Source organism: Aedes aegypti, chromosome 1 (genome assembly GCF_002204515.2).
Source record: "Aedes aegypti strain LVP_AGWG chromosome 1, AaegL5.0 Primary Assembly, whole genome shotgun sequence".
Taxonomy (NCBI): domain Eukaryota; kingdom Metazoa; phylum Arthropoda; class Insecta; order Diptera; family Culicidae; genus Aedes; species Aedes aegypti.
This window is the reverse complement of record NC_035107.1, coordinates 216,283,550-216,296,042: the sequence shown is the minus strand read 5'-3', so window position 1 is coordinate 216,296,042 and position 12,493 is coordinate 216,283,550. Positions and strand designations below refer to the sequence as shown.

Sequence of the window (12,493 nt, the reverse complement as noted above, 5' to 3'; positions counted from 1 at the left end):
AGGTACGAGAGTAGCCATTCTGTAGCCCAATCAGGAAACCCTAGGTGCTTCATTTTATCGATAGCAAGGACATGTGGCACGGTATCGAAAGCCTTCGCAAAGTCTACATATATGGCGTCAACCTGGTGCTTCGCTTCAACTTCACGAGACACCATCGAAACGTAACGCATGAGATTGGTAACTGTCGATCGATTTTTCATAAAACCATGCTGATTTTCAGAAATAATCGGGAGTGCCGCGTTGTACAGTACTTTGTGAATCAGTTTTTCCATGACTTTAGAGAGACAGCAAAGTATGGAAATGCCACGATAATTTGCTACATTGTTACAGTTGCCGGATTTGTGTATTGGAATAATGTATGCGGTTTTCCATGCTACCGGAAATACTCGTTCTTGAAGTGAACGGTTGAAGATACGAGTAATTGGTACAGCAAGTACAGAGGCGCAATTTTTGAGGACCAGTGGAGGAACACCGTCAGGTCCTGATCCTTTTTTGACATCCAAATCTAGTAAAACTTCCAAGATTTCGTCAGGTGAAAACTGGAGTGCAGGAAGTGAAACAATGTGCGTCTGTAAATGTGCAAATATGTTTTGGCGTTGAACGGGAGATGCTTTGCTGAAAACATTCTCGAAAAACGCAGCGAACAAATCGGCAGCTTCCAATCCGTTATGAGCCACTAGTCCATTGAATTTGACATTTTCTGGAATGCGGTTATTTGATTTTATTTTCTTGACGAAGTCCCAGAAGCGCGATGGATCCTGCTTAACGTTGGATTGAATGTTCGTCAAATAGTTTTCGTAAGTCGTTTGGAGTACCGCTTTGTATGCTGACTCAATTTCGTAGAGTGAACATCTGTCCGATACGGACCTGGATTTGAAAAATCGCTTCCGTGCCTTTCTCAGGTTGTTTCGAAGATGCCGAAGTTCTGGAGTCCACCAGGGTTTGTTGAAAACGGATCTGGTTTTGTTGATTCTCTTGGGAACATGTTCATTGAAAACGTCGTGGAGCTTCACATAGAAAGTTGACACCATTTCATCTATGCTCATATTATGCAGTAAAGTATCCCAGTCAAATCCACTCAAAACGGTGTTCAACAAACTGAAATCACACGTTTTAAAGCTAAAACTTATGCTCGTGCTGCCATCGGCATGCATGTTTGGCGGTCCATCGCTTCCATTGAACAACAGGACAAATGGTGCATGGTGATTGTCCATCGGTAGTAGTGGTAGAGAGGGAAGCGCCAAATCGAGAAACTCCGGTAGGTTTACGAACGCAAGGTCAAGCAATCTACCATTCTCGTTTACGATATTGTTAATTTGACGGAATCCAGTTGCAAACAATGAGTCTGTTAAAGTTTGTTCGCTTTCGGTCGAAACATTTATCGGTATTAGACCATTTAAGTCGTCGTCTTGTTGCCACACCAACTGGGGGAGATTGAAGTCGCCAATGGATAAGACGATATCAGTCTCTGATGATAGGTCAGTAATCTGCTGCATCACGTTAGCGTAATCAGCGTACAGCTCCGGGATTGAATTCGGTGGCAGGTATACGGCGACAATGTAGAGGTGGCGCTGATGCAACTTGATGCTGATAGCCGTTTGTTCTAGTCTTTCACAGTTCGACACGACAATGGAGTCGCAGTTGAGTCCATTTCTAACCGCGATGAGCACGCCACCACCACGTAAATGGCAACTAGTCAATTCATGTCACATGTCATGTATCTACACACCACAGGATATGGGAGGAAGAAGAATTGCCTGTTAGCTGGCTGGAGGGCCTCATCTGCCCTCTGTATAAGAAGGGCCACAGATTGGAGTGCGCCAATTACCGAGGAATAACATTCCTCAATTCGGCGTACAAAATAATGTCGCGTGTTCTGTTCAACAGATTAAGACCGTACCAAGCTGGTTTTCGTGAGGGCCTATCAACGACGGATCAAATGTTTACCATGCGAAAAATCCTTCACAAATGTTGATAAGTTCCGGGAATACAACTCGCAGACTCACCATCCGTTTATTGATTTCAAGGCGCCGTACGATTTAGTAAAGAGAAATGAGTTATGGCAGATAATGTTAGAATACGGTTTTCCGGCGAAACTGATTAGACTGATTCGTGCAACGTTTGATGGATCGAAATCAAGTGTGCGAGTTGCGGATGAGACTTCAACCTCCTTCGTAACCTTAGATGGATTGAAGCAAGGAGATGCGCTTTCGAACCTTTTGTTCCACATTGCTCTCGAAGGAGCTATATGGAGAGCGGGCGTGCAAAGAAGCGGTACCATCGTCACCCGGTCGCATATGCTGCTGGGTTTTGCGGACGATATCGATATAATCGGAATTGATCGTCGAGCCGTAGAAGGGGCATTCTTGCCTTTTAAGGCGACACGGGAGACCGTCTTATTTTCTCTATCTTCCGTCTCACTCTAACAATTATCATTAACACTTTGTGGAAGCAAATCTCGAGTTTTAGTGAACCGATAAAGCTGAAAATTTATTGAGTTGTGCACTACATATAAAGAATCATAGAGATACATTTTTCGCATCGATATATGGAGTGGTTCTTGCGATTTGCTTCTTGAAATGGATAGGGTGATTATGATGACGTCCCGTGCGGCCTTAAAAGGGAGACAGCGAGGATTGGACTTACCGTCAACACCAGCAAAACTAAGTACATGATCGCTGGTAGACAGCGTGGTTCCAATCGCGACGTTGGTAGTGAAGTGGTGCTGGGTGGTGAAAATTTTGAAGTAGTGGAAGAATTTGTGTTACTTGGTACTTTAGTGACGTGCGATAATGATGTTACCCGCGAGGTGAAAAGGCGTCTTGCAGCTGCGAATAGGGCTTTTTACGGGCTCCGTAACCAGCTTAAGTCCCGTAGCCTGCAGACGAAAACAAAATTCGCGCTATATAGGACACTTATCCTTCCGGTTTCTCTATACGGCCATGAATCCTGGACGTTGAAAGAGGTCGACCGGAAAGCGTTTGGAGTTTTTGAGCGTAAAGTGCGGCGAACAATACTCGGCGGTAAACAAGAAAATGGCATCTGGCGGCGTCGCATGAATCATGAGTTGTATCAAGTATATAAAGAAGTGGATATTATCAAGCTTATAAAACACGGCAGGCTGCGTTGGGCTGGTCACGTGGTACGAATGCCGGAAGAACGACAAGCAAAAATAATATTCAGTAGAGAACCCGGACGAGGTCGTCGGCTTCGTGGTAGGCCGCGCACTCGTTGGCTTTTTGCAGTTGAAGAGGACTTAAGGACACTTAACGTTTGGGGCGACTGGAAGCGACTGGCTCAGGACCGAGCCCAGTGGAGAAGTATTATCCATTCGGCGTAGATTCAACGTAGCGGATTGTAGCCCATCAAGTATCAAGTAAGTATCTAGGCGTCTGGTGCGACTCTAAATGCACCTGGGGAAAGTACATTGAGTATCTGTATCAGAAATGCTAACAACGAATCAACTTTATGCATACACTTACCGGAATATGATGGGGAGGCCATCCGAAAGATCTGATAAAGCTATATCGAACGATTCTGTCGGTCCTAGAATACGGTAGTTTTTGTTTTCAATCCACCGCGTATACACATATCCTGAAGTTCCAACGTATCCAGTAACGCTGTCTTCGGATCGCATTAGGCTGCATGAACTCGACTCATACAATGAGTTTAGAGGTATTAGCAGGATTTCTTCCATTATCAGATCGTTTCGTGGAATTATCGTTCAGGTTCCTCATCCGCTGTGAGGTGTTAAACCCATTGGTAATTGAAAATTTTGATAAGCTAATTGAATGAATTTCATGACACTTACTACTGGTACATGAATCTCCAGACTCCTACACACTTAGATTGAATCACAGAATTCTGTGAAATTTCACCGAAATCTCAACAGCAGAATTTTCGGTGAACCGTTCGGTGATTTTTATTTCACAGATCGATCTGTGAACCTTGAAAAACATCATCTGTCAGAACCACCGAAGAGTGCGGTGATTTTTCACAAACTTTCCGTGGATTTATTGTGTGATGCTGCAGCTTTCACCGAACGTTTCTGTGCAATGTCACAAACTTACTGTAATTGTTTGATTTTACCACTGGTGTTTCACCGACAATACAATATATATATTTACAGTTGTCCTGCGAAAATGTAAAGTAATTTCTCTCGGATTTTCTGTGATGTTTCTTTATTTCCATCACCTTATTGTAGCGTCATTCTCGCCATTAAAACGCCCAGCCAAAATTTTAACTCCACATTATTTTCAAACACATATTATTCATAGTAACGTAATTACCAATCAGTGTCTACTCCTTTTTTGGAAGTCCAAAAATCAACTAGTTTTACTTTATTTCACTCTTTTCACTGAACAAACATCAACTCAAGCTAAAACAATATATAGTTGTCAACATGGCCGACGATTGATTTTACAGATTTTCGGTAAAAGTCGCTAAGTCCGGTGAAAAGTTTGTTCTTCACCGAACTGTATGTAAAGATTTCACAGAAGTTTGTGAAACTTTTCTCTTTACCGAATGTTCTGTGAATTTTTGACAGTTGCGTTGGATGACTTCATATTTCACAGAAAAATCTGTAAAACCATATTTCACAGTTTGCATTCTGTGCATATTTTACAGAATTCTGCGTTCCATTTTAAGTGTGTACTTTAAGTGCTCCCAATTATAGTTCCTTCTCAGACTTCTTCAATTCTACTGTCGGTTTTGATCGGTCCATGAAGGAATTACAGATGTGCTCCGCTCGGAGTGCATACCACAATTTTTTGCAAACAAGTTCGACGACGTTAGTAGCGTCAGAATGTTTTACACTGACGGGAAACAATCTAATGATTCCACTGGATTCAGTGTATTAAATGAATTTCATAGCGCCGCCCATAAGCTTCAAAACCCTTGCACAGTTCAGCGAATGCCTCTCTTTCCTCTGATCGATATATCATTTTCACGGATAGCTCCATTGAAGCTATTCCTTTTACTCTGAGTACTTTACCGAATCATACTATCATCTTGGTTTGGGTCCGTTCACATTGCTCAATTCCGAGCAATGAGAAAGCGGACGTACTCGCCAAGTTGAGCGCTATCCAGCTTTTTACGAGCGCTAATGGCTGCCGCAAACATGCTCGCTTTCTGGTAGGGATTAAACGATTTGACGTTTAGCTTGGGTCCGTTCAATAGAAAACGACCCAAGCCAAACGTCAAATCGACATGTCCCTACCAGAAAACGAGCCTGTCTGCGGCAGCCATTAGCATTTTTAAAAACCTGGATAGAAGGCGATGTTTATAAACACCAAATCGCCTTTGATGATGTTTTCACAATTGCTCGTTAGCAGACCTTACTTAGTTGGCAACAAGAATAAGATGCAGGGGATTTGGGCAGGTGGTTACATTCCATTCTCCCGCGGGTGTCAAAGAAGGCGCGGTTCAAAGGGATGAACATGAGTCGAGACTTCATTAAAGTAATGTGCCGGCTGATGTCCAACCCCTACTCGTTAGGCTCGCATTTCTGTTGAATAGGTCTCACAGAGAGCAATCGATGTGGTTGTGGAACAAGACATCAACCATGTTGTCGGATATCGTCCTGATTACGGAATTGCCAGATCTGATCTATGCGTAACCCTCAGGACCCGAGGGAAACCAGACAAGGAGGACGTTAGGGACGTGCTGGGTAGGCTGGACTTTTTATTTCATGATGCTTATTTTCAAATTTTTAACGCAAATTGATGTCCATGTATGATTTTGAATCTTGTCATACCGCTCGTCTACATGACTCCCCGTTCAGATTAAATGTGGTCGAACCAACGGGGTTTCCCTCAAAGGTTACGGCTGATAAAATAGTTTGATATTTTTTTTTTGCAAAAAGCGTTACGAAGAGTGAGGCGGTCGAAAGTTATCAATATTGGCGTTACGTAATTAATAGACGTTGCTTTTTTGACCACCTGTGGTCAAACGCAACTAACAACTACTCTACTCTGATCAATCATTCCCTCGAATAGGGGTCTAATGTATCGGTACGGTATAGGTAACTGGATGAAAACGGCGCCCGTCGTGCGACCCACCGATCGCATCTCTTGAATGAGCCAAACTTGAATCTAAAGGTCAACTAGGTCTCTTGGGAAAATCGTGTACATAGCTATATCTCGTCTCGCTCGCGCTCTACCATTCAAGTCACTCGTTCCGTTTTTCCTTTTGAAGATCACTTCTTTCGCTTCTGTTTCATCGTGGCGTGTGTGCAGTAGTTGTAGGTGGTTGTTGGTAGCAGACCTAGGTCAAGCTTTTAGCAGAGCAGAGTGGATTAGTGTTAATGGTTATGGTTGGATCAAAGACGAAATAAAGACATTCATGTATTTTGCATATGCTCAAAGTTTTATGGCACATTAAGCAAAATCTAGAATGCTGTGAAATGTGTACTGTGATTTGTCAAATTTAGGTATCGAATGTAGTACTCCCTTGATAAGGCAGTACTAGAAGTACCATTCTGAGCCCGACCACTATGTGTTTATCTCGTCTTTGGTTAGATGTTGTTGATGTGATACGATCGTCACATGATGCCAGGGGGCAGTTTGATATAAAAAGCAGTCAGCCACTAGCTACTTACACCAATTCCGGACACTTTGACGCACACGTGGAACATCTGACACTGAGTCTCCGAGTCGGCGTAGTAACCGCCCAGGATTTTGTCGCGGCAGGTGAAACTGGTTTTGGGCATGTTGTCCAAACTGTAACGGGGCCCGGACAGGAACTGGCCATCGTTGCTAATGATTGCAGTCGTTAGGATGAGCGCTAGAAGAGAAAAAGAATTTCACGATTAGTATGCAATACCTACAGAAAACAATTTTTTAAATAAAATGTTCATTTTCACATTGCAGTGATTATATTTAACACCTTCTGCACCCAACCTAAATAGGCTTAGACCCTCAAAATCGAGCAACGTGGAAAAATAGAGAAATCATTGGCCAATCAAGGTGGTGCTTTAGTAGAAAAGAAAGCTATTATGGAGAGCAATGTTTGCATAGAATAACACATAGCATAGAATATAGCTTTTCGAAACAGTAGAGATGTTTGAAAACCAACAAAAAATTGACGTATGGCCTTGAATTAGTTAAATGTAATTGTTACGATGAGACCCCTCGTAGAAGCGGCGCCTCTACAACAGTGCCGTCAAATTCATGCAAACCGACGAAACGTCAAGCATCCACGTCAACGACTGCTGAACTGTATGGAAAGGCGTAAGAGAAGAATGTGATGTGCTCAAAAACCACATGAAGTGAAGACTCCAAATTATTGAATTATTCTAGTTTATATTGAAAATCAGTGAATTGAAATCTTTTATATATATATTTATTCACACCATAGTTTCGAAAGCATATAGGTAAAGACCGAATCATTTATTAAATCTGTACAAGATAACTTACTTCTAAATTTTAGTTGTATTGATTGCACTAATAACCTAAAAAGGTGTCCCATCATTCGCTAATTTGTAATTCCTAACGAATTAGTCAAATAGTAGGTATGATATATGAAGATTCAATGAAATATTGCTAAATTTGGACTTAAATTTTAGATAGGCTTACTAGTAGACCGGCTGAAGCGAAAGAATCACTCTGTGCTTGCATAGATTCACCAAAATTTGTGAGTAAACCAACCAACAGCCAAAAACTATGAACTAATCTAAATAAAATTTCAGCTTGAAGCTTACTATCACACAAATACGGAGTTTGCTATCGAGACTTTGGTCGAATATCCCCCACAGTAATATTATATTTTATAAATGGGTAACAAGATCGTTTAAAATCAATATATTATTACTTATGAATTTAGATGCTTAGGTGTCCGGTACTGGGGGATCCCCCCTAATAATTTCAAATTTTTGCATGAAAAGTTACACAACACTATGACGAACACACTACTTTTTCTTCCACATTGGGTAAAGTGTGTAGGGATTATGAGAGGCTAGAAACAGAGAAAAGAGATCAAAGTAGGCACAGGTTGACGTTGAGAAGTTTGTTGATGTATTTTGGGAAGAATAAACGTGCTTTTATAATGATCGAAGAAATGTGTTAATTATTTAGTCTAAGTCATTAGAAAATCGAAGGGGTGATCGGAAAAGTGTGTAAATTCGGCTATGTAAAAAGGCTGGTCAACTCTACATCTAGATATTGAAGGGACCATTGGGATTTGGAGATATCGAAACATAGAACACGAAATCAGTGCAAATGCTATTGTAGGGACTATCGAAATAGCCTTAACAGCTGATTATTTTTATTTGATTCTGTAGCTGTAGGCAATTTTGCCAACTTTTCTTTCATAACAAAACCTCAGAATTTGTTCAACCATTTCTCAAAAATTAGTTGAAATGATTCTTCGTGGAACTTTTCTAGGAATTCCCCTAAAAATTCTCCGGCATATTCACCTAAAAAATTTCTTCTAAAAACAAAAGAAATTACTTCATGACCTCTCCCCGAAAATTTAGAAAAAAAAACTGCTTCATAAACTACCCCAGATAGCCGTAGCGGTAAACGCGCAGCTATTCAGCAAGACCAAGCTGAGGGTCGTGGGTTCGAATCCCACCGGTCGAGAATCTTTTCGGGTTGGAAATTTTCTCGACCTCCCAGGGCATAGAGTATAATCGCACTTGCCACACGATATACACATGCAAAAATGGTCATTGGCATAGTAAGCTCTCAGTTAATAACTGTGGAAGTGCTTATAAGAACACTAAGCTGAGAAGCAGGCTCTGTCCCAGTGAGGACGTAACGCCAGAAAGTAAAAGAAACTACCCCACAAAATTTCTTCAGGAGTTTTCCGATATTTTAGTATCTAATAAATCGACCACAACAGCTCTTGGAATTTATTAGCAAATTCCTTTGGATGTGACTACTAGGTTTCTTTTAAGATTAACAACCGGAATTGTCTTGGAACTGTTTTTACATGTTTCTTGAGAGGTTTATATTTCTTTTTGAAATATACTCTTGAATTCCAGCAAGGATCTCTTTCACAAATGCCTTTTTATCCAAATGTGGAAGGAGGAGGTGGTACAAAATTACCAATTTAAGTGTTACGTAATGAATGGATGCTGCCTTCAAAGGTTGCAAAATGATGATTTTTTCCAGCATGAGTTGTACATTTATACAACGAGTGCTGAAAAAATCGAGTTTTGCAACGAGTTGCATACAACGTTTTTTATATTGCGAAAATAGCTGTTTTATTGTACTGTGTCTAATAGCACAAACATATTTCATGAGACTCTACGTGGGCATACAGTCATGCGTAGTATCAATTCAGTATTTTTCAATCACATAGGTGGTGATACAATAGTAGGTATCAAAAGACAGGTAAACACCTGGGAGGGAGGCAACGATACTACACACGAAATTGGATACAATTGTTTTCCAAGTTGCTTCTAACCAGAGTTGCTTGCTGTCACTATCAACGCTTGAAATTTGCTGATTTGTACAGGCCGACTGCGATACAATTCGGATCATTCCATATCACATCAACATCATGCTCTCTATTCCATCACCAGTGCATTGATGGCGATAGACTATGGATATCACTGATGGGTCAAGTTTAGTCTTAAATTAAGCAAATAAAATGGCAATTTATCAGTACGATATTCTTGATAGTGCTGCAGACGGATTTAAACTGTGTGTTGGTCACTGAAAAACATTAATAGCGTGGGATCACTTCTTCTGCAGTGAATGTGATCTAGAGTGCGATGTCGCATCACCGCTGTTGGTTGTCAGATCCAAGTGATATTGATAGTTTGCAACTGATATTGATAGTTTTAGTCCATCAGTCATCAGCTGATATGACTGATATTGTGCAACTCTGCTTCTAACTCCAGTTTACCAACGACAATCAAGGCAGGCTTAGTGAAAATCGCTAATTTTCATTTGTTGTGTATCTTCGATCTTTCTGGACAAACATTGAAAAAGAGCCACAATAATGTAACAAAAACTGGGAGTTAAGTCTTTTTTTAAATTATATCGCTCTGAATTCTATTGAATTCGCTGAATTCTAATTCTATGAACCTGAAGACCATAATTGCGTGTCCCAGTTCCTAGAATGGCATTACTTTGAATTCCATTATCACGGGGCAATGTCATTCAAGGTACCGTAATCCGGGGTATCATTGATCAGCGGGATAATATTGATCGGAATGACTAATCTCATCAAAAGTTCGTGTTATCATTTATTGATGAAACATTTTCAAATTATGAATGGTGCTTCTCTTTCTCATATTCATGAGCTGATGAAAGTGCAGATTTTTGCAAAAATTGCGTTTACCTTATGCGTAAATTTGTCAACTTTTCGAAACAATGATTTCAAAGGGCAAGGATGACACTAACGAAGATTGATGTCTCACATAAGTTCTGCAAACGATATTAACAAGGAAAATGTGGTTCTTACTAAAAATGGCATCGCCGAAAAAGATTCCGTTGTCAAAACTTTTATAAGTATGCTCAAATAGGCAACATTACCGAATTACTATTAAGAATTTAATAATCTCTTAGGAAATTGCCTACCTTTAGGCGTATTCCGTGGATCGGGGTGTATTTAATTTTAAAATAACTCAAAAAGTAAATGACTTGTAAGCGTTTGGCCTTCATAATCGACTTCAAGGACCATGATTTAAATCAGTACCGTAAAACGGGGTAACTTTGATAGTTTTTTCGAAGAAAACTTGAATATTTATGAATGCTGATTCAAAGAATTATAATTTATATTTTTAAAACAAGTACTGGTATCCTCACTATCGATTGCAGTTGATAGATTTCCAAAAGATTTATTCTTAATGAATATATAATTTTTCATATAATCGAAAGTCGGTTTTCTGTTTTGGGGTAACTTTGATAATGGAGCATCAATCGAACAAAATTGAATGAATTATGGAACATTTGTAGGGCGTTGCATACCTTTAGGCGTTTAACACTATATGGAAATTTCTGACTTAGATTACAGAAATGGTCCCAGTTTGTAAAAATTGTTTTCGCTAAGGGTTTTGAGATCGAATTCGAGTTCTACTATAACAAGGCTATCAAGTATAAGTGACGAATTCATTATGACTTCATCAAATAGTGATCGTAGAACAGATTGTTTGAGAGCATTTCAAAATTGCTAAAATTTTATAAATTTTCCTTATTTGCATATAAATCCTCAAATATACTTGATTCCAACGAAAATAGCTTTAACATGAAGTGTCATACTAATACTCTTTACTTTTGCATTCGGTTTGTTTAACAGATTAGCAGGAACTTTGTTATTTCGTTTAGTATGTTGAGAGTCTCGCACTATCATAGTTACCCGCATTATCAAAGTTACACCGTTTTACGGTAACGACATTCTCAGTATAACCGAAGGTTGTTTACGTAGGTGATCAATGTGACTCTATGACACTACCCCGAACGCCACTACCCCGAACGCCATTACCCCGAAAGCCATTACCCCGAATGGGTCATTACCCCGAACGCCCCTACCCCGAATGGGTCACTACCCCGAACGCCATTACCCCGAATGCATAACATTTTGAGACTTATTCTAGTTAGAGAGTGGGGAGATAATTGTACGATTCCTTATGAGTATTTAAATAGTTTGGCTCAACAATGTATTTTTCAAATATTAGAAAATAAAAAAGCAGCTATTTTTCAGCAAATAATTTTTACACACTAAGTTTTGTATGGATTTGTCCTTTAATTTTAGTGAGATTCACACAGACACATTGTAATGCTCTGAAGAACAGCCTATTCCGAAAGAAGGGTGTATTTAGTATGAAACGGATAGCTATAATATTCACAAAATTAGAATGTAGTAAAGTCTCTTATTGGACGTCGGTACCCACTTCCTTTACTCGTTTTATTAGTTATCGTGCTACAAGCATTAAGATTTTCTTAAAGATTTTGCTTTGTATACGATGGTAATGGAAGATCACCCTGATATCGTCGCTACAAGTGTTGTTCTTAAAGACCAACCTGATAGACAACCGTTCCGCTATAGCAAAGAAACGTTAATATACTTGTACTTGTTAGAAAAACGGCGGCCTCTGATTGCCGCTATAGTAAAAACTTTCGTTGGTTTGTGGGATCATTAATTTGAATATCGATGAGATAACCACAAAAAAAATATTTTTTTATTCAAGACAATGAAGAAATAATGATGGCGGAAAAGTGGTGAGCAAATCCATAAGAGATGTTTGTTTTAAAACAAGAAGATGAAAGAAAGGGAAAATTTCTGATTAGAATTATAGCAGGATTCACTTTAGTGAATGCCTTCAAGATGTATTCATTTGAAAAAAAAAGCCGTTCTATATGGAAATATTAGTGACTAGCTTATCCAACGAAAACTTGAGAGAACAGCCTATATAAGAAAGGCAAATTTCTGGTGAATTGTTTGCTGCTATGGGCTCATGCACACATTATGCCACGCTCCAAGCGGGGGAGGGGAACAGGCCAAGCGTGACAAGCCTTACAAAGTTTTCGGAGGACTCATACAA

The 12,493-nt window shown here is 39.8% G+C and overlaps 1 protein-coding gene across 1 annotated transcript in view; it reads right to left on the bottom strand.

The window, feature by feature from the left end:
* The window catches only part of LOC5569220 (mucin-5AC), a gene marked incomplete at its 5' end in the record, with an annotated part of 35,062 nt that extends 28,269 nt beyond the window's left edge, over nucleotides 1-6,793 (bottom strand). The window contains one exon of the mRNA XM_021838610.1: nucleotides 6,599-6,793. Within this exon, the coding sequence (XP_021694302.1) occupies nucleotides 6,599-6,793 (195 nt within the window). The remainder of the gene's footprint in view (nucleotides 1-6,598) is intronic.
* Between the last annotated feature and the right edge of the window lie 5,700 nt (nucleotides 6,794-12,493).